This window comes from Meles meles, chromosome 20 (assembly GCF_922984935.1).
Source record: "Meles meles chromosome 20, mMelMel3.1 paternal haplotype, whole genome shotgun sequence".
NCBI lineage: Eukaryota > Metazoa > Chordata > Mammalia > Carnivora > Mustelidae > Meles > Meles meles.
The window spans coordinates 7,689,771-7,717,459 of NC_060085.1; the positions used below are offsets into that span (position 1 = coordinate 7,689,771).

The 27,689-nt window shown below is 54.3% G+C and overlaps 1 protein-coding gene across 4 annotated transcripts; it reads left to right on the forward strand.

The window, feature by feature from the left end:
* On the forward strand, positions 1–27,437 carry SLC44A2 (solute carrier family 44 member 2). 4 transcript variants are annotated; one of them, XM_045992164.1, is made up of 23 exons: positions 1–142; positions 14,389–14,437; positions 16,120–16,193; positions 16,311–16,395; positions 16,946–17,030; positions 17,227–17,337; positions 17,415–17,475; positions 17,583–17,706; positions 17,829–17,912; positions 18,014–18,126; positions 20,822–20,953; positions 21,053–21,152; positions 21,239–21,331; positions 21,522–21,606; positions 22,206–22,468; positions 22,553–22,647; positions 23,292–23,395; positions 23,502–23,575; positions 23,664–23,734; positions 23,922–24,010; positions 25,165–25,249; positions 25,705–25,830; positions 26,094–26,226. In XM_045992164.1, the coding sequence occupies exons 1-22, from the start codon at positions 112–114 to the stop codon at positions 25,824–25,826; spliced, it is 2,130 nt and encodes a 709-aa protein (XP_045848120.1). In that variant the 5' UTR covers positions 1–111; the 3' UTR covers positions 25,827–25,830; positions 26,094–26,226. The 4 variants fall into 4 exon arrangements, with proteins under 4 accessions (XP_045848120.1, XP_045848121.1, XP_045848122.1 ...); XM_045992166.1 differs by lacking the exon at positions 1–142 and adding an exon at positions 13,699–13,842; XM_045992165.1 differs by lacking the exon at positions 25,705–25,830 and having other exon boundaries at positions 26,094–27,437.
* Positions 27,438–27,689: the final 252 nt, after the last annotated feature.

Consider the following 27,689-nt stretch of genomic DNA (forward strand, 5'->3'; position numbering starts at 1 on the left):
GAGGGCGGGGCGGGGCCGGGCCCGGGGCGGGGCGTTGCAGCCCGCGGAGCCTCCCGCCCGCGCGGGCTGGGGTCGCTCCGGCTCGGACTCCCCTCCCCGCCCGACGCGGCCATGGAGGACGAGCGGAAGGACGGAGCCTACGGTAGGAGCCGCCTCGGGCCCGGGGTCGCCTCTGCTGAGTTGGGGGGCCTTGGGGGAGGGGTGCCTTCGAGATTATACACACCCGCGCTGCAGCTGCGGGCCCTCTCCCGCTTCCCGGCCCAGCATTCCGCTCCGCGCTGAGCCCACGCCCCCCTGCTCCCGCCGGGTCTCCCCGAGTCCGCTCTCCTGGGAGCCCCCGCACCCCCTCCGGCTGATGGGCCGGGACGCATGGCGCATGCTCCGCCCGGGGAGGTCCCGTTATCTGGGCGGCTCAGATGCCAGGCGGGGGAGGGGAGGCTTGGAGACCGGGGCTCGGAAAAGGGATAGGGCCCCGACTTCCCCAAATCCCCTCTTCTGGTTGCCTTGGTCCACTTCTTTCTCCTGCTCGCGTCTCCCGAGAAGTAGCCGTTCCGGGCTTCTGGCAAGATGGGGAAACTGAGGCAGGCCTGGGCAGACCCAGCGCTGGGGGCGGGGGTGGAAGCCAGTCGGTTCTTGCAAGCGGCCTGGAAGGACAGAAAGAAGGGCGCCCTCACCGAGGGGGCAGTAAAGAGGCAGGAAACCATTGAGAAACTTTCCCGGCCGCGTGCAAGGGACTGGGGGTGTCCGCTACCGTTTCGCGAGGTCTCTGCAACGCGGACTCCCCTCCCGCGAACCTCGGCGGTTGGCCTTCGCCTTGCGGGCCCAGGAGTTGGGGCCAAGATGAGGCTCCTCCCTACCCACGCCCTACAGTGCCTTCCTTCCCCGGGTTCCCACGGAGGGGAGTGCCATCCTCAGTTTCTCCTTTCTCTTCTCCATTTTGGGTCCCAGGGCTGAGCTGGGCACTGGTCCCACGTAGCACTCCCCTGGGGCGAAGGGGCGCCGCTGCCCCTCCTTGTGTGACAAGAACTTCCTGGAAACTGTGAGACAGAAAGCTTTGGGGAGGGGGCAGGAAACCGCTCAAAAATAATCAAGAAAAACAAAGCTGACAAGAGATGGGCCTCGTCCTAGACTGCTGCCACCAGGGACAGTGGCCTCAGCAGGTCGCAGAGAGAGACAGGTGGGGGAGACTGGGACCCTCCCTGCCCAGCCCAGCCTAGAGGGAAACACAGGGACCTGGCCACCACCCAGCCACTTCCCTCCCTGCCATAAGCTGCTGGCCCAACCTCCAGGGGCCTCTTGCTCTTGGTTTTTGTTCAAGCCTCAGACCCTGCTGTCAGGGGGTGCTGGGCATCCCTTGGGTGTGGCTGGCTGTCTCTGGTCTGGGAGGGCCTGCTTTCCTGTGGGCAGCAGCTGAGGGATCTTGGGTCTCTGTAAGGCAGGGCTGGGGGGCCAGGGATGGCAGAGTGGACAGGGATGTGATTCACCAAGCCTTGAATTTGGCCAAAGGGAGCCAGCCAGCCATGGATGGGTCTGAGCAAACCCTCCCAGGCCTGGCCAGACCCACACTCCAGACAGGGGACCTCTGTGCCCAACAGAGGTTGCGCTGGATGCCAGAAGCCCATTCCATCAACAAGCATTTACTGAGTGTGGTACAGGGAGGGTCTAGACAGTGAACAAAGCAGAAAAACCCTTGAATAAATATATGATTTTAGGTTGTTGTAAGTGTTGTGGAGCAGAAAACAGGACAGCATGTGTGTGGGAGAATCCTCTGGGATTATTTTAGGTGACCAAGGGCTGGTGTTGGAGCCCAGGGCCGCTGGATGATTTGGGAGAAGTGTGTTCTAGGCAGAAGGAACAGCAAACAAACCACATAATTGTTTTGCTCTAGGGCACAAGGATGCCTGAGGTGGAGACTTCAGCTGGTCTTAAAGCCAGGCCATCATCTGAGCTTCTAGAGGAGACACCTGGCTTGACTCCTTGAAGTGGGGGGGCGGGGAGGGGCAGGTCTCACTTGTTTTGTAAATTGTCGGTTCTTATCAACCAAAACCCTGGGGCCCCCAGGCTGCCACAAGAAGTCCCTGCCTGAAAATAAAGAGCTTTCCTTTGGGAATAATGTTGCAAGAGTTGCTGAGAAATCCCAGCGCTCACATATCTCTTGTATCCCGGTGCCTTCTGGCCCGTCATGTTACCGTGAATTTAGGGGTGGTGACACCCAGGTTCAAATCCTGCTTCTGACACTTACGACTGTGTGGCCATGGGCATGTTGGAGATCTCTCGGAGACTCTGGATCCTTGTCCGCGGGGCTCGGCAGATCACACTCACTGGTGGGCAGCATTTTCCGCAGTGGCTGGTGGGATCTCCCTGCTCAGGAGGCCTCTGGGGACGTGGTTTTAACTTGAGCTGATGGAAAAGCAGCCCTCTCTAAAAATAGACTTGGCTGGCCTGGGCTGGGCAGGAAGCTCCCTCCTCAGCAGACACCATATCTAGAGAAATGGCTCCTGGCCCTGATGGGTGGCAGCAATGGCTACTGCCGTCCTTCCCACCCACCCTGGGCATGATCATGGGAAAAGATTCTAGAACCCAAAACAACAGACTCTCTCCAGGGGATTGGGGGTGCGTGGGTGGGAGGTGAGACCAACGTAACAGTGCTTGTTTATTTTTTTATTTTTTTAAAGATTTTATTTATTTGACAGACAGAGATCACAAGTAGGCAGAGAGACAGAGAGGGGGAAGCAGGCTCCCCGGGGAGCAGAGAGCCCGATGTGGGGCTCGATCCCAGGACCCTAGGATCATGACTTGAGCCGAAGGCAGAGGCTTAACCCACTGAGCCACCCAGGCGCCCCAACAGTGCTTGTTTAAAAAGCAGGTTCCCTGGCCCCATTTGCTAGAGAGTCCAACTCAGGTGGCCGTGGGAATCTGGCATCTGATTTTTTTTTTTTAAATTGTTGGGAGGGGATATTTACTTATTAATTGAAAGTTGGGTTTTTGTTGTTGTTTTGTTTTTTGCTATTTTCGTTTTATGGGTGTCCCCCCCCAACCCCGCCCAAAAGTTGGATGCTTCAGAAGCATTCACATGCTTCAAAATACAAAGGATACAAAGATGGCATCGCTTTATCATGAAAAGTCTCCCTCTTGCTTCCTCTCCCAGCGTGACACACCCTTCTTCTTGGCACACATTGCTGTTCCAGCATCTTGTGCTTTCTTCCAAATGGAGTCTAGGCATGCGAGACTAGTCTTAACTTTGCGTGCAATTACATACATATTCTTTATCTAGTGGTTTGTTGTTTTTTTTTTTTCCTTTTACAAAAATACCAGCAAATCTCTAGTGTGCTAATTCCATGAGGCAGGATTGTGTGTCTGTGTGTCTGAAGATAGGTCCACAGTGCCTGAGACCTAGTAGGTACTCAACAGACACTTACAAATGAAAAGATGTTTGTTTCACATGTTGCTTTCTTTGTTGATTTTTTTTGTTGGTTTTTTTTTTTTTTTTGTTGCTTTCTTTGTTTAATATGTCTTGGAGACATTTCTCATGTCAGTGCCTGGAAAGCTTCCTCAGTGTTTTCTGACAGTTGCATAAAAATAGTGCATTTGTTGATGAACCGTCTTATTTTTTTTTTAAGATTTTATTTATTTATTGGACACAGAGAGAGATCACAAGTAGACAGAGAGACAGGCAGAGAGAGAGGGGGAAGCAGGCTCCCTACTGGCAGAGAGCCCGATGCAGGGCTCCATCCCAGGACCTTGAGATCATGACCTGAGCCCATGGATAAACCATCTTATATTGAACCGATCTTATAGTTAGCCAATCAAGGGGAATATTTTAAGCTTTTTATTGAAGCAGATAATTCATACATAAAAGGAAACATCCTAAATGTATGAGGTTCCAGAAGTTTTCACAAGGTGAACACATCCATGAAATCAGTACCCACATCAGGGGGAACAAAAATATTACCAGCACCCCAAAAGCCCCTCATGCCCAGGGAGGGGATAATCAATATTACTATTTTAGTTTTAATTTTTTTGTGGTAAGAAACATCACATAAAATGTTGCAGCTTAGGGCACCTGGGTGGCCCAGTTAGTTAAGCGACTGCCTTTGGCTCAGGTCATGATCTCAGAGTATCAGGATCAGGTCCCACATCGGGCTCCCAGCTCCATCGGGAGTTCCCTTCTCCCTCTGACCTCCCCTCTCAGGCTCTCTCTCACTCAAATAAATAAAATTGCTTTTAAAAATGTAGCATCTTAATCATTTTTGAAGTTGTACATTTCAATAGTGTTTTAAGTATAGGGGCGCCTGGGTGGCTCAGTCGGTTAAGTAATTTCAGCTTCGGTCATGATCTCAGGGTCACCTGAGTTCAAGCTCTGTGTTGGGCTCCATGCTGGGTGGAGCCTACTTAAAAAAAAGAAAAATAGTGTTAACTTTATTTGCATTGTTGTGCTGAGGCCTGCTTTTATAAAGCCAATAGACTAAGAATGGCTCCATTGTTTATAAATTGTTGTTAAAAAAAATTAAAAGGAATATGTGACCGAGATGATATGTGAACCACAAAGCTTAAAATCTTAAATATGTGGCCTTTAACAGAAGAAAATCTGCAGAGCTTAAGTAAGGACCTTCCCATTACCCCCAGAAAGTTCTCTTGTGCTCCTCCCCAGTCAATCCGGAGACTTATTTTTATTAATTTAAAAAAAATTTTTTTTAAAGATTTTATTAGAGAGAGAGCGCAAGTGAGGACAAGCAGAGGGAGAGGGGGAAGCAGACACCCTGCTGAGCAGGGAGACCAACCCCGGGACTATCCCAGGACCCTGAGATCATGACCTGAGCTGAAGGCAGACGCTTAACCCACTGAGCCACCCAGACACCCCAGGAGACTTGTTTTTACATAAGATTTTAATCTCTTATATAATAAAATTAGTATATTCTCTCTATAGGGGCAGAGGGGTGCTGAAAATTAAAAATAATCCCTCCGGGCGAGGGATCCCTAGGATCGAGCCCCACATGGGGCTCTCTGCTCCGTGGAGAGCCTGCTTCCTCCTCTCTCTCCCTGCCTGCCTCTCTGCCTACTTGTGATCTCTGTCTGTCAAATAAATAAATAAAACCTTAAAAAAATAAATAAAATAAAAATAAGCCCTCAACCACCCGGAATATTTTAGCCTTCCAAGTAAAAGAGCCCTTTGCATCCCCTCGGCCAGCTGTCCTCATCCCAGAGGTGACGCGACCACGAAGCCCCTTGCAGGAGCTTAGCCTATTAATTTCTGTGTATTTTTAAAAAGTTCCTCAGGCTGGTTTAATGACAAATGGTACTGTTCCCAGAGCGGGATACTATGTTGCCTTGTAAAAAAGTTGAAGTAGGCCTAAGCAACCTCTCTGATGGGAAACAAGGACGGATTATGTTAGCGTGCGGAAGAACAAAATTGGGAACAGTGTGTGTAACAAAACAGCACGTGTGTTGGGGGAGCGGTAAAGAGCTACAAATTTGCTTATGCATGTGTACTTAGACTGTGTCTGGAAGTAGGAAAGGGAAACCAGGGAGAGGAAGTTGGGCTCTGGGCCAAGGGCAAGAGAGAGAGTGATTTTCCTTAGTCTGAAGGTTTGTTTCGGTTGAAGTTTTTTACCCCATAAGCGTAGGATTTACTTAACAGAAGCGAGTTTGTTCGTAACCCCCTTCAGACAGTTACTGTGTGGGCATCGTGAGCCAGGTTGTGTTCTAGACCCGGGAGACAGAGCAGGTGTTGCAGTCGTGAAGCTGGCGTTCTAGAGAAGGAAGCAGACAAGGTATTAGCATTAAGATACAGGAGGGATGGTCTAAGAATGGCAGAGAAAGGCTCAGAAGAAACATAAGGCATGAAAGAGGGGTAGGAGTCATCTGTAGGGCCTGGAGGCTTTGTTGAAAATTTTAAGACCACCTGAAGGTGACCAGAAGCGGGAGGGTGGGAGCCGTGTACAATGTTTCAGGCAGAGGGCACGGCCTGTGGACTTGGGCTTCTGTACTGAGAGCGATGAGAGCCATTGAGAGTTCTGCGCGGAGGAGGGAGCTGGCCTGACTCAGGTGCTCACAGGCGCCCTCTAGCCTCTATAAAGTGCAATGGCAGAAGTCAGGAGACCAGGACCAAGTTGATCGCACTTATACCGGTACATGGATCACTGGGTACCAAGGTGCTAAGCAAACAGGCACATCTACAGAAAAGCTTACCACGGAGTTCTGACTTTCAGCCAGATTCTAGAACCCAGCATCGCCTCGGCTCCTCTGTCTTCTTCCCTGCCCTGTACCACCTGTACTCTTTGTGTCTCTGAACCTTTCCTATACCGAGCCTCAGTTTCTCCATCCGTAAAATGGGGTTAACAACAGTATTGGCTCCCTCTTGAGGCCGCCTCCAGGGTTCGGGGAACTGATGCAGGTAACACTTAGGTGGGGTGCACCACGGAGCATAGAGTTCAAGGGCATGGCTGTCAGGAGCAGAGTTCAAATCCCAGCTCCTCCTGGCTGTGTGATTTGGGGCAAGTCATGAAGTATCCCTGTGTCTTGGTTTCTGTATTGGGCCCTATACGCTCAGAGCCTTGTGAGGATGACAGGCGCTTCCAGAAATAAATGTCTGCTCTGGTGCCCAGTGTAGGCCCAGCACACAGTAGGGGCTTTGTCTTTTACTCTTAGCGTTGTGACCGGGAATGTCACTCTTGGCTTTCTTACCTGGAAGCTATCCCTAGAGTCTTTGTCAAAGGGACTCATGTGGGGGGCTGGGATCTCGTTCCCTAGGCACAGATGTGTGGGAAGGCAGGGGTGAGCCGGCCCGGCTGCGTGGGTGAGGCCCTGGGCTGCTGGAGGCTGTGGAGACGTGGCCGGTATCTGGAGGCTGTGGGGGCTGGGTGGCACTTGGCGCCCTGGCCCGGGCATTATGACTGAGCAGCCTGGATCGGTTTCCTTATCTTCTACAGACACTGCACCGGCTGGGACAGCCTTTGTGCCCAGCAAGGCCAGGACCAAGGGCTGCCTCCCCCACCCAGCCTGGTGTATTTTTCCAGCTTTCCTGCACCTTCTCCCCTCATTGTTCCATCTTCAGTTCTGCCTCTCCCAGTATCCGCTGAGGAAAAGGCCTGGGTTGGATCCAGAAGGGCCTTGGTTCGATTCACACAGCTGCGTCCCTCCCCAGCTATGTGGTCTGAGGCTGTGGCCTCATTTTGCCCTCTCTGTCAAATGGGACCACACCCCTTGTTAGTGTTTGTTGAACCTCAGGCCTGTGCTAAGTGCTTTTTGAGCAGTGAATTCTGACAACACCCACAAAAGCAAAATGTCAGTATTAATTCCACTCTCCAGATAGGAAGATGGCAGCCTAGAGAGGGAAAGGGCGTGTGCATCCCCCCAGCCCTTCTGTGGGCAATGAGAACCACTCCTGGTTGTTACAGAGAGAGCTCAGTGGGTTCAGCATCTGACTTCAGCTCAGGTCATGATCTCAGGGTCCTGGGATCAAGCCCCGAGCTGGGCTCCTCACTCAGCGGGGAGTCTGCTTGTCCTTCTCCCTCTGCTGTCTGTCCCCGCTAGTGCTGTCTCTGTCTCTCTTTCAAATAAATAAAATCTTAACACACACACACACACACACACACACACACACACACACACAAAACAAAGAAAGCATGTGAAATCCACTGCACAGAATCGGGCTCAACACTCGGTTCAGGGCCTCGAGACCAGGGGGTAGCAAACTGTTTCTGAAAGGGCCAGAGAGTAAACATTTTCAGCTCTGTAGGCCACGTACGATCTGTCCCTGCTACCCAGCTCTACTGCTGAAGCCTGAAAACAGCCACAAATAACATGAGAAGGAACCAGCATGGCCGGGTACCAAGAAAAATTAACTTAGGGCTGCTGACAGTTAAATTCCATATAATTTGCTCACAACATAGTCTTCCTCCTTTGATGGTCTTCAGCCCTTCAAAAATGTAAAGACCATTCTTAGTTCTGGGTCGTCTTGAAACAGGCCATGGGTGGATTCCTCCCCACCACCATCCCATGACAGTTTGTCAGCCCCTGGTTATGCTGTGTGACAGGCAGAGTAACAGTCCCCACACCCCAGAGATGTCTATGATCTAACTTCTGGAGCCTGTGACTGTCACCTTCCAGCACAAAAGGGAATTTGCAGATGAGATTAAATGTAGGATCTTTTTTAAAAAATATATTTTATTTATTTATTTGACAGAGATCACAAGTAGGCAGAGAGGCAGGCAGAGAGAGAGGAGGAAGCGGGCTCCCCGCCGAGCAGAGAGCCGGATGTGGGGCTCGATCCCAGGACTCTGGGATCATGACCTGAGCTGAAGGCAGAGGCTTTAACCCACTGAACCACCCGGGTGCCCCTAAATGTAGGATCTTATGGGGGTGCCTGGGTGGCTCAGTCAGTTGAGTGTCCAACTTCAGCTTGCGTCACAGCCTCCGGGTCCTGGTATCGAGTCCTGCCTGGGGCTCTCTGCTCAGCAGGGAGCTTGCTTCTCCCTCTGCCCCTCTCCTAGCTCCCCGTTCTCTCTCTCTCTCTCCCTGACTGATTTATTATTAAATAAAATCTTTAATAAATAAATATAGGATCTTTTTTGTTGTTGTTTAAAGAATTTATTTGACAGAGAAGCGTGGCGAGAGAGGGAACACAAGCAGGGGGAGGGGAGGAGAAGAGAATCTCAAACAGATTCCCTGCTGAGCATAGAACTCTGAGATCATGACCTGAGCCAACCGAAGAGTCAGACCTTCACTGACTAAGTCACCCAGGCGCCCCAAGTTAGTGTTGTTCTAAGCCCCCAGGTGGGTGGTCATTTATGGTTTTTTGTTTTTTTTTTTAAAGACTTTATTTATTTATTTAACAGAGAGATCACAAGTAGGCAGAGGCTGGCAGAAAGGGGGAAGCAGGCTCCCCGCTGAGCAGAGAGCCTGATGTGGGGCTCGATCCCAGGACCCTGAGATCATGACCTGAGCTGAAGGCAGAGGCTTAACCCACCAAGCCACCCAGGCGCCCCTGGGTGGTCATTGGTTACAGCAGCCCTGGGCATCTCATCCAAAGCTAATCCACGAGCTGGGTGGGTAGCCCTGCTCTGTGGTTTACCACGGGTACATGATTTGCTGGGGGCCCCTGTGTCTGCATCCCTCCAATGGAGGTAAGGACAGGATCCATCTATTAAGGCGCTGTGACATTTCGGAGAAGTGCCCAGCACGTGGTAAGGTACGGTGAAACGGAGGAATCAGGGCATCTGTCCTGTTACTAGTTTGCAGCGTTGTTGCAAAGACTCAGCAAGTTCTCATCCTGCCGGTTGGATCAGACTCAATGATCAGAATCCAGGAGTATTTAACCTGCCCCCCCCCAACTCCCCCTCCTTGCTAACGTTAATGAGAGCACCTGGAACCCATCAGATGGCTTTACCGCTGTTCCCTCCGGTATTTCTTGAGAGATGCCAATACCAGCGCCAAGCCTATGGCAGGTGCTGTGCTGAATCTTTAGTTCCATCTCACGGAGAGACGACTCAGGTTCACGCAGCAAGATCATGGCCCCACTGTCCCATCCACAGTCACCAACTTCTCTCAGAGCTGAAACCTCTCTCTGTGTCTTGCCCTCCCCAGCCTGGCCAGGTCATGCTCCTGCTCAAAGACTCTCTCAGTGGCTCCCACTCACCCATCAGACCTAGAGTAGGGACCCTCCACTTGTTGCTAGGTAGCTGGGCAGGCCACTTCCCCTTGCCGAGCCTTGGTTTCCTCCACTGTAAAATGGGTTGATGGAAGGACCTCCAGTATGATGAGGACAGAGCTGGAGTCTGATAGGCACTCCTCAGCCAGCACCAGCCACTTTTTTTTTTTTTAAGATTATATTTATCCGAGAGTGAGAGAGAGCGAGAGAGAGCTTGAGCATGAGTGAGGGGAGGAGCAGAGGAAGAGGGAGAAGCAGACTCCCTGCTGAACATGGAGCCCGACAGGGGTCTCGATCCCGGGACCCTGGGTTCATGACCTGAGCCGAAGGCAGACGCTCAACCAGCTGAGCCCCCCAGGCGCCCCAGCTGTTTCTGGTTGCTTCCCCTCTGCCAGTCTGGCTGCCTTTCAAGGGACACCGGAAGCCGCTTGTACTCCCTTATCTCTTCTCCACCCTTACCGGTCTCTCCTGTCAGATGGTGGAAATACGTTCCTGTGTTTTCGCTTCATACTCATAATAGTTCCGAGTTTTTATCTGTTTTGCGTGATTAATGCATGTGGAATTTATTTTGCTGTGTGTTGGGGGTGAGGTTAACTTTTTTCCTTCCTATTGGAATCAAGGCTTATGATGAATTGATTTATCCTTTCCCTGCCCAGTGAAAATTCCACATTTATCATGTATTAAATACTTTATATATAAAATTCACAGATTAGTTTCTTAAATGCATGTACCTAGAAACCTCTAAGCAATGTTTTTACTCTCAGCCTTAGCTAGCTTTCTTTTTTTTTTTTTAAAGATACTATTTATTGGGGTGCCTCGATAGCTCAGTGGGTTAAGCCTCTGCTGTTGGCTCAGGTCATGATCTCAGGGTCCTGGGATCGAGTCCCGCATCGGGCTCTCTGCTTGGTGGGGAGCCTGCTTCCCACACCCCTCTGCCTGCCTCCCTGCCTACTTGTGATCTCTCTCTCTCTGTCAAATAAATAAATAAAGTTTAAAAAAAAGATACTGTTTATTTATGTGAAGGAGGGTGTGTGCATACACACTAAAGCTGGGACACTGGCTAGGGAGGGAGAGGGAGCAGAGGGAGAGAGAGAATCCCAAGCACACTCCAAGCTGTGCAGAGCTCCGCAGGACTCCGTGAGCATGGCCTGAGCTGAAATTAAGTGTTGGACACTTAACCGACTGAGCCACCCAGGTGCCCCCAGTCGTAGCTGTCTATAAATGGTGTACTGTGGTTATTCACTCAGCAAACACTGAGTGCCAGGTGGTATTTTGGGCCCCAGGAACATTCTGTTAACAGAATGGACATAAATCCCTGTCCTTGTGCTGGGAATAGGCAAGGGGGCAGACAATAAACAAGCCATATATAAATGGGGTGATGGGGTCAAGAGGAAAGGGATGCTGTTTTGGATAGGATGGTCGGAGAAAGCCTCTCTGAGGAGGGGATGATTGAACAGAGGCCTGAATGAAGTGGAGCCACATGGACGTCTCTGGGAAGAGTTTTCTAGGTAGAGGGGACAGCCCTCTGTGCAAAGATCCTGAGGTGAGATCTTGCCTGGTGAGTTTGCGGTTCGGTTAATGAGGCCAGTGAAGCTGAAATAAGCAAGCGAAGGGGAGAGAGGGAGGGGACCCGGCAGTGCATATGGGGCCTTATGGGGCATGGTGAAGAGGTGTTGGAAGCCATGGAAGGTTCTGGGCAGAAGTGTTAACAGGCTTCTCTGGCTGCTATGGAGGGAACAGACAGTGAGGGGAGGGGGAGGGTGGGAGCCAAGAGAGCAGGGTGGAGGGAGCTGCCTGCTCTGGTCCAGGCCGGAAACCACATCTGTGTGACAGGGGCTTGGGTTCTTGATAAATTCTGAAGGCAGACCCGATGGACCCCAGGTCTCTGGTCTGAGCACTTGGGAAGACGAAGCTGCCTTTTCTGAGCCGGGGCAGGGTGGGGACCACCAGGGGCTTGCATGTGGCTGTGGTGAATGTGAGACACCCCCGAGACCTCCGAGAGACAGGCGTTACAGGGGTGCACAGCCCAGGGGACCAACGTTGATGGGATCTTCGGGGTGGAGCTGGTGGCTGGAGGCCTGAGTCGGCAGGAATGTCCCCAAGGGACCTAGTGTAGCTGGGAAGAGGCTGTAGCCTGTGCCTGGCTTGTTTTATTTATTTATTTATTTATTTTTGTGGTCCCCTGTTTGGACTGGGTGGGTAGGACCAGCCAGCCTTGGGGTTGGCAGAGACCACGGGAACCACAGGGTTTCTTTGGGAGGCCTGGTCACCCAAGGGCGTGGCTTGGCGCCTCCCCTGTTTGCTGAAGCCTGTGGGCCAGGGGTCAGGCGGGGCTTCCATAGCTGGAGGCCCTTGGAGGTGGGGGGGAGGCACATTGCTCTAGGGACAAGCTGAGTTAGTGACCAGAGAGCCCCACCAGGGGATGCTTGACTCTGAGGTAGCACAATTACTGAGCGCCAACCGTATATGACCGCACTGTCGAACCCTGTTGGTGACTGTGCCACGGTACCAGCAGGCATCCACCACGCATCCACCACACTACGAAGTGTATCGCTGGCCTCCAAAGCTGTTGGGGGTGCAGTGATGACGGCCCCATGATGGAGGGAGCATACAGTTGGCTTGGGGAGGGGATGGTTGGGGTGCAAGAATACAGTAAGCGGAGTATAGCCAGCTGTGTGCCCCCATGCTGACTGTATACCCTCACACTGGCTCTACAACTCTTTGCCAACTGTATACCTTGCACCAGCTATATACCCCCACCCCTGCTGTGTACCCCACACTGATGAAACACCCCCCTGGCTACTGCCTACCTTTTTGTTGGCTGTATGCCTCCACACCAGCCACGCCCCATACTGGCGGTCCCCGCGAACCTATACCCTCACAGCAGTTAAACACCCGGCCCCTGACTGCGGTGTACCTGCGCCAACTATGAATTGCTGGGCCAGCTGTATACCTCCCGATATCCTGTGGTGGGTCTGTGACCAGTCTTGGTTTGCTACTTTTGAGGGGGCTCAGGGTAGGCAGGACAGCGGCTGAATTGTCCTCTGGCTTGGATAGGGCAGAAGGGATGTTGGAATCTAGGGCCGTTTAGTCAGGATATCAGCGCCTCAAGAACAGACCCCCAGAACTGGGTCTCTCGGCTCCCACCATGCTTAGTGCCCAGCCCTGGGCCAGCACCCAGTGCGCGCTCCATAAATACTTGCTCTACAAAACAGTGGCTTCAGGACTCATAATGGGGCTGTGTGACAGTGTGATGGGATGCGGAGCTCAGGTGTCTAGTCTTGGGGGCCACAAAGTGCCAGGCGGGGATGGGCATCAGGGTGGCCAGTCTCATTTTGCCAGTCTTAAAGAGACTAGCCCTGGGGGGTTTGTTTTTAATTCCTTTTTTAAGATTTTATTTATTTATTCATGAGAGATGAGAGAGAGGCACAGGGAGCCTGATGTGGGACTTGATCCCAGGACTCCGGGATAATGACCCGGTCTGAAGGCAGACCCTTTCACCAACTGAGCCACCCAGGCGGCCCGCGATGTGGGTTTTTATATGGATTCTCCCGATGTTTCATTTGGCATTTCTTTTCTTTTTTTTTTTTTAATGCAGACCGAAATAAAACGGGTCCACCGGCTTGAGAGTTTTCAGCGCCAATACTCTATATTTGGGAGTTTGGGTTCCGCCATCTGCCTGTTTTGCGGCGCCTAAATCTAGAGTTACCTCCCTGCGTGCCTCAGTTTCCATACCTGGAGAGTGGGGCAGCAAGAGGCGCTCTTCCCGGGTTGAGAGGGGGCGTAGGCGGCGTCGCCTGGTTGGGACGTAGGGGAGCGCCCGGGGGCCGCGGGGTGAGGCCAGAGTTCCCCGGTGGGGGCTGGGCAGTTGGGAGGTGGGGGGGGGCGGAGAGGGCTAAATCGGGTGGCGGGTGAGTGGCGGGAGCAGCTGCAGCCCGCCCGGCTCCCCCCTCCCCTCCCTCCCCTCCCCTCCATCGGCCAGTCCGTCCGGAGGCTGCCGCTCAGCTAGGGCCGGTCAGACCGGTTTGGGCCGCCCCGCCTGGCTCCGGTCTGGGAGGAGCCGCCGCCGGTCCGTCGGTCGGTCGGTCGGTCCGTCCCTCCCAAGGGACACCCACGCTTGCAGACCCAGCGCCGAGGGGGCTGCACGCCCGCGGGGATGGGGGGCGAGCGGCAGCATTACTACGGGAAGCACGGTAGGCAGCGCCCCCCCCCTCCCGCACCCGGGCCCGGCCTCTCGGAGGGGGCAGCGGGACGGAGGGGGCAGCGGGACGATCTGGCCAGGAGCAAGGGCAGGGAGCAGAACTGCCCATCCCTGCGGTTCGCCCCTCGCTCTTGCCTTCTCCGGGAGCTGCCTCTCCGCGCTCCCTCCAGACCCCCTCCACTGAGGGGCCCTGTCTTTGGAGGTCCCCGCCCTGTACCCCTGCGGGAACCTTCTCCAGATCCCACCTTGGACCCTCGCCTCCCTCCCCGGCTCTCCATCCCAAGTCCTGCCCCCTCCCCAGTGGGTGGCCGTCAGCTGATAACTCCTGATAACTCGGGGCTGTTCTCGGACAGCCAGGGTGGCTCCCCTTGCCTAGGCCTGCCCGCCCTGGGGGCTGGAGGTGTGGTGAGGCGGGAAATGCCGCTGGGTCTCTGGACTTAACTCTTCCCCAGGGTGCGAGACACCTCTGGGAGCTTCTGGGGAGGGCGGTCTCAGCAGTCCCTTCTCGGTCACCCTGCTCCATCTTGCTGACTTTCAGGAACACCACAGAAGTATGACCCTACCTTCAAAGGACCCATTTACAACAGGTAAGGGCTCTCTCTGGGTTCCTGGGAGAGGAAGGGTCTCTGTTAACATGGCCTTCACCCCTGTTCCTTTTCCCCCTAATCTCTCTCTTTCCTCTCCAGCAGACTGGGGACCAGTATTTGTGACTTGACAATTAAAGAACTAATTTCTTTCACATGCAGAGTCTGTCTTTTAAAATTTTTTGAGATTTTTATTTATTTACTTACTTGAGATAGAGACTTCGAGAGAGCAGGAGGGGAGGGGGAGAGGGAGAAGCAGGCTCCCCACCAAGCAAGGACCCTGACTTGGAGACCCAGCCCAGGATCCTGAGATCATGACTTAGAGCAAAGGCAGACACTTAACCAACTGAGCTGCCCTCCACCCCTCAGGCGCCCCCAAAGAGTCTTTACAAATGAATTGTTAAACTCAGGCAAAAGACTGGAAGAGATAATTTCTAGAACAAGAAATACTGTAGACAGTGCAGTTAATGGGGAAGTGTGCAAATTCACCGAACGTCAAGGAATGGGATTGGAAACAATGCTGAATAGAATGGCCCCATCACAGACCCGCAAAGATTGAAAAAAATGGTATATGTGCTGCTCTGAATCTAAGTGGCTCAGTATATTTTGGAGGGAATTTGGAAATACGAAACTTTTTAAAAACGATTTATTTGAGAGAGAGCAGAGAGTACAGGCTAGTAAGCATGCACGCAGGTGCATGTAAGTGGGGGGAGGGGCATAGGGAGAGGGAGAGAGTCCCAAGCAGACTGTGCTGAGTTGGGAGCCAACCTGGGGCTCAGTCCCATGATCCTGAGACTATGACCTGAGCTGAAACCAAGAGTGTGATACTTAACTGACTGAGCCACTGAGGTGCCTCAAAATATGAATTTTTAAAAAATATTTACTTATTAGAAAGAGAGAGATCACAAGTAGGCAGAGAGGCAGGCAGAGAGAGAGGGGGAAGCAGGATCTCTGCTGAGCAGAGAGCCTGATGTGGGGCTCGATCCCAGGACCCTGAGATCATGACCTGAGCGGAAGGCTGAGGCTTAATTCAATGAGCCACCCGGGCGCCCTTCAAAATACGAATTTTTAAAGAAGATTTTATTTATTTATTTGACAGAGCACAAGTAAGCAGAGCAGTAGACAGGCAGAGGGACAAGCAGACTCCCGACTGAGCAGAGAGCCCAGCTTGGGGCTCAATCCCAGGACCCTGGGATCATCACCGGAGCGAAGCCTGCTTCTCTCTCTCCCTCTGCCTCTTCCCCAGCTTGTACTCTCTCGCTCACTCTTTCTCAAATAAATAAATAAACTCTTACCAAAAAATAAAAATGAAATAGTTTAAACTTTAGAAAACATTAATCCCCGTTGCTATTAAAGGTGGGGGGAAATGGGCACTGTCAATCGAAAGAGAACTGAACATTGTGGCCAGCTGCTTCAAGAACAGTGTAGCATTAGGTATCAAAATGTAAGGAGCCCCTGGCTGACTCAGTCTGTAGAGCACACCAAGGCTCCTGATCTCAGGGTTGTGAGTTCGAGCCTGGTGTTGGGCATAGAGCTTGCTTTAAAGAAGTAAAATGTACGGGTTCTTTGGTATAGCATAGCACTAAGGAACAGGCATCCAAATAACACATGGACATGGGCATGTGTGCCGGGCAGGATGGGGTGACCCCAAGTCTGCCACCCTGATGCTGTTCTCCATTCCCTAGGGGCTGCACGGACATCATTTGCTGTGTGTTCCTCCTCCTGGCCATTGTGGGCTACGTGGCGGTAGGCATCATAGGTGAGTGGAGCCGTGCACAGGATTGGGGTTCCAAGGTGGGAGGACAAGCCACAGCCTTTAGGGCAGACATGGTGCTGAGGAATGGCAGTGCCTTAGTGTCCCTGGATCCCTTCACAGCCTGGACCCATGGGGACCCTCGGAAGGTGATCTACCCCACCGACAGCCGAGGCGAGTTCTGCGGGCAGAAGGGCACAAAAAATGCGTGAGTCTGTCTCCTTGGGTGACAGGGAGGTGGGACTGGAGAGTTGCGGGCAGGATGGCTTCATGAGCACTGGGGAGAAGGTTCTAGGCTTCCCCCACCTCCACCCCTCTGTTAGTCCAGTCAGCAAGTACTTAAAAAGCTCCTGCTGTCCCCAGCCGCTGTTCTAGGCTTCGAGGACACTGCACTAAATGAGATATTAAGAGTCTTGTCCTCTGGGAGCTCATGATGTAGGGGAGGGACAGAGAGGTGACCGTCCCCGGATCTGATGTCAGGTGGGGTGAGCTAAGCAGGTGAGCTAAAAGCCAGTTCAGTCCAGGCTGTGCCACTCCCTGGTTGTGTGAGCTAGAACGAGTGTCTCAACCTCTCTGGGCCTCATTTTCCTCATCTCTGAAATGGGGATCATCACAGTCCCACCCTCGTGAGGCTGTTGGGATGGTTAGATGAGCCAGCCGGCGGCTGAGCTTGGAATCTCTTGGGGTTGCTTGCATTAGATACTATATGTAGGGAGGTTGAGAAATCCTGAGTTTTCATCTCCCTTCCCCAACCCTAGGAACAAACCCTTCCTGTTCTATTTCAACATTGTGAAGTGTGCCAGCCCCTTGGTCCTGCTGGAATTCCAGTGTCCCACCCCCCAGGTAATTTGGCCACGCCCCTATCTTCTTTGCCACCCCTGCTTTCCATCCCTGGGTCCTTTTCTCCCCCCTGGGACTTCTCTCTCTCGGAGAAGCAGCTTTCTTTTCCCCTGGTGAATGGGAAGCAGGGCCTCTGTCCTGCGTGGGGATCGGGTGTCTGTCTTGATCCCACCCAACCCCTGCCTTCTGTCCCGCCAAGATCTGCGTGGAGAAATGCCCCGACCGTTACCTCACCTACCTGAATGCTCACACATCCCAGGACTTTGAATACTACAAGCAGTTCTGTGTGCCTGGCTTCCAGAGCAACAAGGTGTGAGGCGAGCCTAGGGAGGGGGCGAGGTGGAGGGTGCTGGTCTGGGGCACGAACCTCTCTCCCTTTCTTGCTAGGGTGTGGCTGAGGTGCTTCGGGATGGTGACTGCCCCGCCGTGCTCATCCCCAGCAAACCCTGTGAGTCTGGGGTTCTGCAAACTTGGGGGGAGGAGGGCATGGTCAGCAGGGATGGGGGGAGGTTTCAGGGGCTCAGCCTGACTGGTCTCATTCCCTGCTGCATGCAGTGGCCCGGCGATGCTTCCCAGCCATCCATGCCCACAAGGGGGTCCTCATGGTGGGCAACGAGACGACCTACGAAGACGGGCACGGCTCTCGGAAGAATGTCACAGAGCTGGTGGAGGGTGCCAAGTGAGGACCGCACCGCGGCCCACCACCTCGGGGTCCTGCTCTCCCGGGTGGGCCGGGGCGTCCCCTGGGGCTGGCCCAATCAGGGAGGGGCCCTGGCACGAGCCTTGTCTTCCTGTCCCCAGGAAGGCCAACGGGGTCCTCGAGGCACGGCAGCTGGCCATGCGGATATTTGAAGATTACACGGTCTCCTGGTACTGGATAGTCATGTAAGTGGGGAGGAAAAGCAGCCCCCGGGTCTGTGGCATCTGGGGCCCGCGAGAGGATGCCGGCTGCTCATGCCGCCCCCGTCCCCCCGTTTTCTCCCCAGCGGCCTGGTCATCGCTATGCTGATGAGTCTTCTCTTCATCGTCCTGCTGCGCTTCCTGGCCGGCATTATGGTCTGGGTGATGATCATCATGGTGATTCTGGTGCTGGGCTACGGTGCGTCTCCCCCTGCCTGCACCCTCCCCCCGCTAGCCCTGTGCTCTGCAAGATGCCTCTGCCCTCTGACCTGACCCTGGCCTTCAGGAAGCTTGTCCTAAGCCATCTGTCTTTCATTGAGCATATTTGCGACGATGTTCGTCTCAGCGTTGTTTATGGGAGTAGGCACTTGGAAATAACCTCCATGGGTGTCGACGGGGTATGAGTTAGATCGTAGCCTTCCAGGTGGGAGCCAGAGCTGCATTTTGTCTGCACCCACAAGCAGACCGCTTGCACAGTGGTTAAAGATGTGTGCCTGGCACCAGACGGGTGGGGGATGGGGGATGGGGGGGAGCAGGGGCGGGGAGGGGGGTGTAGTTTAAATGCTAACTCTGCCCAGTCCTTCCTCTGTGACCTTGGGCAAATGACTCAACCTCCCCGTGCCTCAATTTCTTCCTCTATAAACTGGGGATAATGAGTATTTACTAGTTAGGTGGCTTAATGAGAAAAAGTATACAGGTGAGATGTGGGGGAAGGCCCTGTAGATCTGAGGTCTGTGGAACCCAGAGGCAATGCACAAAACCCAGGGCTTCATGTTCTGATCGTTCAGATAAGCATTCCAGGGGAAGGATGTCTCATAGGCAGCCCAATGTGGGGACACAGATACTAAAATATTCATGCTAATGGTGGGTTCTTGCTGGGCCCTAGCATTTTAGGCAAATGGTTTTTGTTTTTAAGATTTTCTTTTCTTTTGTAAGATTTTATTTGAGAGAGAAAGTGAGTGAGTGAGAGAGAAAGAGAACATGAGCTGGGGTGGGAGGTGCAGAGGGAGGGGGCGGGAGAAGCTCAGCTGGGAGCTCGACAGGACTGGATCCCAGGACCCCAGGGACCTGAGCCGAAGGCAGATGCTTAACAGACTGAGCCACCCAGGCGCCCCTAAGATTTTATTTTATTTTATTTTTATTTATTTACTTTTAAAGATTTTATTTATTTGACAGTGATCACAAGTAGGCAGAGGCGGGCAGGGGGAGGTAGGCTCCCTGCCAAGCAGAGCGCCCAATGCAGGGCTCGATCCAGGATCTCAGGATCATGACCCGAGCCGGAGGCAGAGGCATTAACCCACTAAGCCACCCGGGGGCCCCAGATTTTATTTTTAAGTTACCTCTCCACCCAGCGTGGGTCTCGAACTCATGACCCTCAGATCAAGAGTCACGTACTCTACCAACTGAGCCAACCAGGCGTCCCTGGGTTTTTTTGTTTTTGTTTTCACTTAATCTGCATTTTACAGTTTCACTCTACAAAGAGCTAAAGGGAATATTGAAAATCCCTAATGCCACCCCACTGAATGTTAATACCGCATCCTCGGTCCCCACTCATGAATCGTAACTGGGTGGCAAGGAAGACCTCAGGTCCCGGGGCATCCTGGCCCCTAGCCACGCACTCATGTACGCCTGTGTGCATCGGGCCTGGATCGAGTGCCTGTGTCCCAGGCAGTGTCCTGGGATTGAGTCCCGCATCGGGCTCTCTGCTTGACAGGGAGCCTGCTTCCTCCTCCTTTCTCTCTCTGCCTGCCTCTCTGCCTACTTGTGATCTCTGTCAAATAAATAAATAAAATCTTTTAATAAAAAAAAAAGAAAAAGAAAGAAAGAAATAACAAACCAGGGCTCCTGGGTGGCTCAGTTGGTCAAGCAACTGCCTTCGGCTCAGGTCATGATCCTGGAGTCCCGGGATCGAGTCCCACATAGGACTTCCTGCTTGGCAGGGAGTCTGCTTCTCCCTCTGACCTCTCCCCTCTCATGCTCTCACTCTCTCTCTCAAATAAATAAAATAAAATAAATCTTAAAAAAAAAAAAAACAAAGAAAGAAGTAATAAACCAGGGGGCACCTGGCCGGCTCAGGGGAGTCTGCGACTCTTGGTCTCAGGGTCATGAGTTGGATCCCTATGCTGGGAGTACAGATTACGTAAAAGTAAGATCTTAAATAAATATACCAGAAAACCCTCTAGAAGGTCCAAGCAGAGAGAAGTGGCTGAGAGGCTGAGTATGAAGGGGTATGGTTTGAAATGGGAGAAGCTGTTTGAATAGGTCTCATTAGAAGGTGACCTTTGAGGGGCTCGGTCCATTAAGCATGTGGGTGGCTCAGTGGGTTAAGCATGTGCCTGCAGCTCAGGTCATGATCCTGGGGTCCCGGGATTGAGCCCCACATTTGGCTCCTTGTTCAGTGGGAAGCTTCTCTCTCTCCCACTGCCTGCCACTCCCCTGCTTGCGCTCGCGCATGCTCTCTAACAAATAAATAAATGAATTCTTTAAAAAGGAAAAAAAAAAGAATGTGACATTTGAGTAGAGACAGGAGGGTGTGAGAAATCCAGTACTAAGCAGAGGGAACAGCAAGTATAAAAGCTTGGAGGCGGGGCACCTGGGTGGCTCATTTGCTTAAGCATCTGACTCTTGATTTTGGCTCAGGTCATGATCTCGGGATCCTGGGATCGAGCCCCGAATTGGGCTCCATGTTCAGCAGGGAGTCTGCTTGGGATTCTCTCTCTCCCCTTCTCTCCCCCTCCCCCCGGCTTGCTCGCTCTCTCCTTTTCACAAATAATCCTCGCAAAGGCTCGGAGGCAGGAGCAGCTTTGGTTTGTTCTTCCGCTAAATGGGGGTGCTCCCCCTGCTTTGTAGTGCGGGGTGAGCATCCGGTGGGCTAAGGTCGGTCCCTTGTGCAGGGATATTTCACTGTTACATGGAGTATGTGAGACTGCGGGGCGAGGCCGGCTCCGACATCTCCCTGGTGGACCTTGGCTTCCAGACAGACCTCCGCGTGTATCTTCACTTGAGGCAGACATGGATGGCCTTCAGTGAGTCCCAGCCCCCTCTCCCCCATCCTACCCTGGAGAGGCCTGGGAAGGAGTGGGGACAGGCGGCTGGCAGACTCAGCCCCCCTCTGCCTCCCGCAGTGGTCATTCTGAGCATTCTTGAGGTCGTTATCATCTTGCTGCTCATCTTTCTGCGGAAGAGAATCCTCATCGCCATCGCGCTCATCAAGGAAGCCAGCAGGTGGGTGCCGGGGTGCCGCCGGGGGCTGAGCTGGCTGGTCCTGGGGCTGCTCAGGCCCTGATGCCTGTGTCTCGTCTCCTCCCCAGGGCTGTGGGCTACGTGATGTGCTCCTTGCTGTACCCACTGGTCACCTTCCTCCTGCTGTGCCTTTGCATCGCCTACTGGGCTAGCACTGCTGTGTATCCACCCTGAGACCCGGATCCCTGACCCCGGGGGCGGCTAAGGGCCGAACTGGCCTAGAAGTGACCTGCAGCTTGGGGGTGGGGCGTTGGGGGGGGAGGGCCAGAACCCGGTGGGGGGAATGGATCCTTTCTCACAGGCCGCCAGGGTCCCTAATCCCAAACCTCAGTTTCCTTAATGAACCTCCAGCTTCCTGTCTACTTCCAACGAAGCCGTCTATAAGATCTTTGATGACGGCACCTGCCAGTTTGCCGGGAAAACCTGCAACCCTGAGGTGGGGGTCGCCTCTTTCCCCAGCAGCCCACAGACCATCTGCAACCTCTCATTCATGCAACCCCACTTGGGGACCATTCAGCAAATATTTGGTGCCTGCTGTATGCCTGATGTATGCTGGATGTGGGAAGCAGGGAGGGGAAGAGATCCAACTTGGCAGCCTCCAGCCCACCCTGAATCCTGAACCTCCTGCCTTTCTCCCTTTGACTTCATTTCCTGCCCGGTGCCCCTCCCTTAACCCAGTGATGGCCAGGTCTTGCCTCTAGAACCCCTTCCTTGCCTCTCACAAGCCCCTCTGCTGACCTCTGTGGTCTTCATACTGATCTCTGCCACTCTTGTCCTGTCCATGTGGGCACTGTCCTCGCATGACTCCACCCTGATCTCCAGGATAGCTTATCCTGCCTCACTGACCCCGGTGGAATCAAGGATCCTGTCTTGCTTTTAGAAGCCCCTATACTAAACCCCTGTCCCTTGACTTAACCTGTGACTTCCACGACTCCTGTCCGACCGCACGGTTTCTTGGACCCAGACCTGATTCCCAGAAGCCACTCTGAACCCCTGGCCCCAGTGTTGTGACCCGGCCTTGCATCCTTCCCACAGACCTTCGCCTCCTCCAATGAGTCCCGCCTGTGCCCTGGTGCCCACTGCCAGTTTGCCTTCTACGGGGGAGAGTCGGGCTACCATCGGGCCCTGCTGGGCCTGCAGATCTTCAATGCCTTCATGTTCTTCTGGCTGGCCAACTTCGTGCTGGCCCTGGGCCAGGTCACGTTAGCTGGGGCCTTCGCCTCCTACTACTGGGCCCTGCACAAGCCGGACGACCTGCCTGCTTTCCCACTCTTCTCTGCCTTCGGCCGGGCGCTCAGGTGGGATTCTGGCTGGGCTAGGGGTGGGGCGAGGTGGGGTGGGGGAGCCTTGGCGTGGCCACTGACCGCCCCCTTGGCCTTCAGGTACCACACAGGCTCCCTGGCCTTTGGTGCCCTCATTCTGGCCATCGTGCAGATTATCCGAGTGATGCTGGAGTACTTGGATCAGCGCCTGAAAGGTGCGGCCCACCGGTGGCTTGCTTCGGCTGCTGGGGCGCAGGACTGAGGGCTCGTGGGAGATTGGTTTACCGGGGGCGGGTTAAGGCGGTGGGACTGTGATGGGTTTCTGCTTGGGGTGAGAAGGGTGGAACGGGGAGTTGGAGCAGTTAGTTCCTAAGGTGGAGGAACGGCTGAGGGAGCCCACTGGGTGGAGTTCTTACTTCGGGGTGGGGCGGGGCCGAGAGGCCTGAGCCCCCATTGGTTCCTGCAGAGGCAAAGGTTTGTCTGTGCAGAGAGGGGCGGGGCTGAGGCGTGTTTCTTTTTGGCAGCGGTGGGGTGGGGATTGGTTAATTTTGGGGGTGGGGCCAAGGAGGAGGCCAGGATTGGCTGCTGCTTGGGAGGCGGGGCCAGGGTGGGAGTGTGGGTCGTGATTGGTTCCTCCCTGGAGGCTGGGTTGAAAGGCTTCATGATAGGCCCCTTCCAGGGGTCCGGGTTGAGAGTCCTGGGCGGGTTTGGTGCCTGCTTGAGTGAGGGGCAGGACCCCGGGGGTTCTGGATCACGTGTCCTCTCCCTGTCTTTTGAGTAGGCAGGGTGGGGGTGGGGGGTGTCCCTACCGGGGATCTCTCCTCTCTCCTCACTTCTGCCTCCCTCCCTTCTCTCTTAGCTGCAGAGAACAAGTTTGCCAAGTTCCTTATGACCTGTCTGAAGTGCTGCTTCTGGTGCCTGGAGAAGTTCATCCGATTCCTCAACAGGAACGCCTACATCATGGTGAGGAGGCCTGGGACCCAGAACCTGCCCACCGCCAGCTCCCGCTGGGAACCGGGAACCCTCCTTTCCAGCCAGCAGGCCTGATCCCCCCTCCCCCTCCCTCCAGATTGCCATCTACGGCACCAACTTCTGCACCTCGGCCAGGAATGCCTTCTTCCTGCTCATGAGAAACATCATCAGGTCAGGGAAAGCACAGCCCTCGGGCTGCCTCCCTCCTCCCCCAGGCCCTGAGGCCGCCTTCATGCCTGCTTCTTACTGTCCCCTGCAGAGTGGCCGTCCTAGACAAAGTTACTGACTTCCTTTTCCTGTTGGGCAAACTTCTGATCGTGGGTAGCGTGGGTGAGTGCCGCTGGCCAGCCTGTGGGGCTGTGGGAGCCTGTCAGGGTGACTTGTGAAGAACTGTTGGGTCCACATGTCTTCATTTGTGACGAGTGCCATGTTCTCTGAGGTCTCGTGGCAGGGGGGAGGGGGACTTCCTTTAGCCAGAACTCTCATCCACCTTGGTTTCCTCTCCTCTCTTCTTTAGGGATCCTGGCTTTCTTTTTCTTCACCCACCGGATCAGGATTGTGCAAGACACAGCACCGCCCCTCAATTATTACTGGGTCCCTATACTGGTATGGATCTTCCGGGATGGGTGGGGGTCCAGGGAGAAGGAGGTGCTGGGGTCTCCTGGTCTCTTTTGACCAGACAGATATGGATGGAGGTCAGAGGTGGGGGATTGATGACTTATTTAGTCCACAGACATGGAGTAAGCACCTACTGTGTACCAGCCCCTGGGGAGAGGAAGGGCTTCTTTCAAGAGGACCTTACCTTTCAGAGGCAAATAGACCTCCGTGAACAGTGACCTGGGTGGGCAGTGACCTGGGTGGGCGTGTGATTATGACCTGATCCAAGCCGATCTCTGCCGCAGGGGAGAGGTACAGGGAACTGTTAGAGCTTGTAGTGGAAGATGTGGACAGCTGTGGAAGGTCAGGTGTTTTCACTGTGGATCTGGATGTCAGATCTAAGATCTGAAGGAGATATGGGGAGCCTCTGGGCACAGGGATCAACAAATACGGAGGCCCTGAGGCAGACCTATGCCAGGAACAGTGAGGAGACTGGTGTAGAGGGGCAGAGGTGGGGATAAGGACAGGGAGTTGGTAGGGCCCTGAAGGGGTAATGTCATCACCTTGAGAGCATTGCAGGCCTTGGAGCTCTGTGACCTAGATTTTTATCTGAGTTCTCTATTTGCTCACTCTAAGATGAGTCAGTTTGGACAAGTTATTCAATCTCTCCTTGGTCCACTTATTTCAGTCTGTAAATGTTTATTAGATACCTGCCAAGGGCCTGTGAGTCTCCACATTGTTGGGGGTGTGGCCGTAAGTGGAACAGATACAGTCTAATGGGGATGAGGGTATTAAGCCTGTCATGCCCTAAACACGCATAAAATTGCAACCAGACAAAGGTTTCAGGGGACAGGCATCTTGCTCTAGCAGAGCATAAAACAGGGTCCAGATGTCATAAGCAGCTTTTTGGAGGAGGTAGTATCTGAGGACCTGATGTTTGAACTGAAAACAGAAGGATAAGAAGACAAAAAGTAGACTTAAAGTCAGGACACCAGCATGTGCAAAGGCCCTGGGGTTAAAGAAAACCAGGAGTGAATGGCTGAACTTAGGATGTTATTCTGAGGGCTTATCAGCAGGGAAATAACAGGATTGAGCCTGGGAGGGTGTGGTGTGGGAGTTGATCTGGGAGCTGGGATGGAAACAGCTTGGCTCCCCTTGCCTAGACGGTGATCATTGGCTCCTACCTGATTGCCCATGGATTCTTCAGTGTCTACGGCATGTGTGTGGACACATTGTTCCTCTGCTTCTGTGAGTGACCCCTCAGCCCAGCCCTTGCCAGGCCCTCACTGCTTTCTCCCCTCTGGGCATGACATCTGATGGGGCTATGGCTGTGTGTTCATTGGCCACGCGCCCCCAGCTTCCCCAGGGGACTGGCTGCTCCGCATCAGAGGGCCCTGGCATGCCTTCTCGGCCTCCTCCCTCCTCTCGGAGCTGCTCCGTCCTGTTGTCCCCTGGTCCAGGCTGCAGCTAGAATGCTGTGCCCCTGGGCCCTCGGCTTGGAGTTTCTGGCGTTGTTGGGGCGGGGGTCTGTGGCCGCTACTAACTCTGGTCTCTCCACCTGTCTTTTTTTTTGTTTTTTTCTTTTTTCCTTTTCTCTTCCTCTACTCCATGCCTGCTGGCTTCCCTGTTCTTCCCTGCCTCCCTCTTTCCCTCCCTTCCTGACCACCCCATTGTCCCCCTGCCGGTTCCTGGGGGGAGCCCAGGTGAGGACCTGGAAAGGAATGACGGCTCTCAGGAGCGACCCTACTTCATGTCGCCCGGGCTGAGAGACATCCTGTTGAAGGGGAGTGCGGAGGAGGGGAAGCGGGCACAAGTAGAGGAGTAGAGAGGTGGGAGGCGGGGGGGCCAGGCAGGCCTCCTCGCTTCCTCCCCGTAGACCGGGGTGCATGCGGGGCTACCCTGCCTGGGGAGTGTGGGGGGCGTGTGTGTGTCCTGGTCCCGAGCCCACCAGTCTGCCCCTCTCCGGTCCCAGTGTGTCTTGCTTCCTAATCCTCTGAGGCTTCTCTATGGCCCCCGTTCTCCCGCCCTGTCCCCGGAGTCTCCTGCCCATGGGCTCCCCTCATGCTACCATCTCGGGGGCCTCTCTCCGCAGTGGAGGACCTGGAGAGGAATGATGGCTCAGCCGAGAGGCCTTACTTCATGTCTCCCAACCTCAAGAGGCTCTTGAACAAGACCAACAAGAAGCTGGCGGAGTCCTAAAGATCCCCGCTCTCCCCCACCCCCCCATCTCTCCAGAAGTCTCACACTGGGTGCTCGGCAGCTGGGTCCGAACCTCCGGCCCCCTGGGCTCACCGGAAGTCCGATCACTGCCGCCTCCCCCTACCCCCGCCCAACCGTCCAGTTACAGCTGGATTCCGGGCACTTGGAGGAATTGGGGCCTCTCCTCCCTGTGCCAAGAGGCAGTTGGGAGTTTTCACGGTGGTGCCCCAAGCCCACACAGGTCACTCCAGGCCTTAGGATGGGGCGTAGGCGGTGAGGCCTCTTGAAGTCCGGCATGCAGGGGGGCCCCGGCCTCTGGGGGCCTGTTCCCCTCTTAGGACGGGACGGTATTGGTGTCTGCAAGAGTGATGGCCAACGTAAGCTCCGGCTAAAGTGAGGCCCCCATTGACTCGTGGCTGCTCTGGCCAGGACCGAGCCCCTTCACGGCTGAACAGCTGTCTCATGGGCTGCCACACGCATTGATTATTATTATTATTTTTTAACCTGGACATGCATTAAAGGGTCTGTTGCTTTTTCTGTCTCCACGGCTGAGATGGGGCCAGCTGAGGCGTGCCTTCTGTCGTCCCTGCTGAGTGTCCCCTCCCTGCGGAGCCTGGCTTGGGCGGGGAGTGGTGTGGCCAAGTGGGAGTGGCTCCTGGCACGGAGGCCACAGCAGGGGTGTCGTGGAAGGAGAGGGAGTAGTGAATCTGTCTGTCGGGGGAGGGCTGCGGGGAACAGACCGGTGTGGATAGACCAGAGTAGGAGGGAGGGGTCGGGTAATAGCTGCTTAATGGAAATCTGCTGGCCCGCGGCAGTCAGGTCCAGTTTCCTCCCTCCTGCGCCCGTTACTGACACAGCTCTCTTTGTAAGAGAACGAGCTGCGGAATCCACCCGAGGGACACTGTCAGGGGAGGGCCTGGGGGCAGATGCCGTGGACACACTGGGCCCCACCCCCCACCCCATCACCTCACCTTGAGGGTCCTTTTGCCAAATTTGTTGAACTCGGGGGACCTGGTCTCCCGGTTCCCCCTTCGCCATATCCCCGGGCCCGTGACTTCACGTCCTTGCTCATCAGCACCACGGCAGCATCCGAGAGAGGGAGAAAACCCAGCCTGGGGTCCCAGTCTCCTGTGCCTGCCGCCAGCCCTCAGCAAACACCCCCCACCCCCCCGTTCTGTCTGCACACTCTTGCGTGTTAAATGCATTCCAACCACTAATAAAGTGCCTATTGTACAGAGCCTGGGCCTGGAGTGTTTGTGGAGGGAGTAGGAGGCTGGTAGGGGGAACCCCAGCTCTGACTGCCCCGGGATTGGGTGTCTGAGCTGGGGCGAGTCTCCCGGGGGGGCGGGGAAGGAGGCAGGGCAGGAAGCCCTCGGCCTGCAGGGCCCCATCTCTGCCTGAGTCCCATCATGCAGGCTGCTCAGGTTTCTCCTGAACAAAACGCCCCTTATTAGGGTCTGATTCCTAGACTCTGGAAGGCAGCGACAGC

Coding starts and splice junctions, on each gene's coding strand:
- SLC44A2 (XM_045992166.1), top strand. CDS start 13,806: ATGGGGGGCGAGCGGCAGCATTACTACGGGAAGCACG. Junction 16,396..16,945: donor CAGAAGGGCACAAAAAATGC/GTGAGTCTGTCT, acceptor CCCCAACCCTAG/GAACAAACCCTTCCTGTTCT. Junction 23,576..23,663: donor CTCATGAGAAACATCATCAG/GTCAGGGAAAGC, acceptor TGTCCCCTGCAG/AGTGGCCGTCCTAGACAAAG.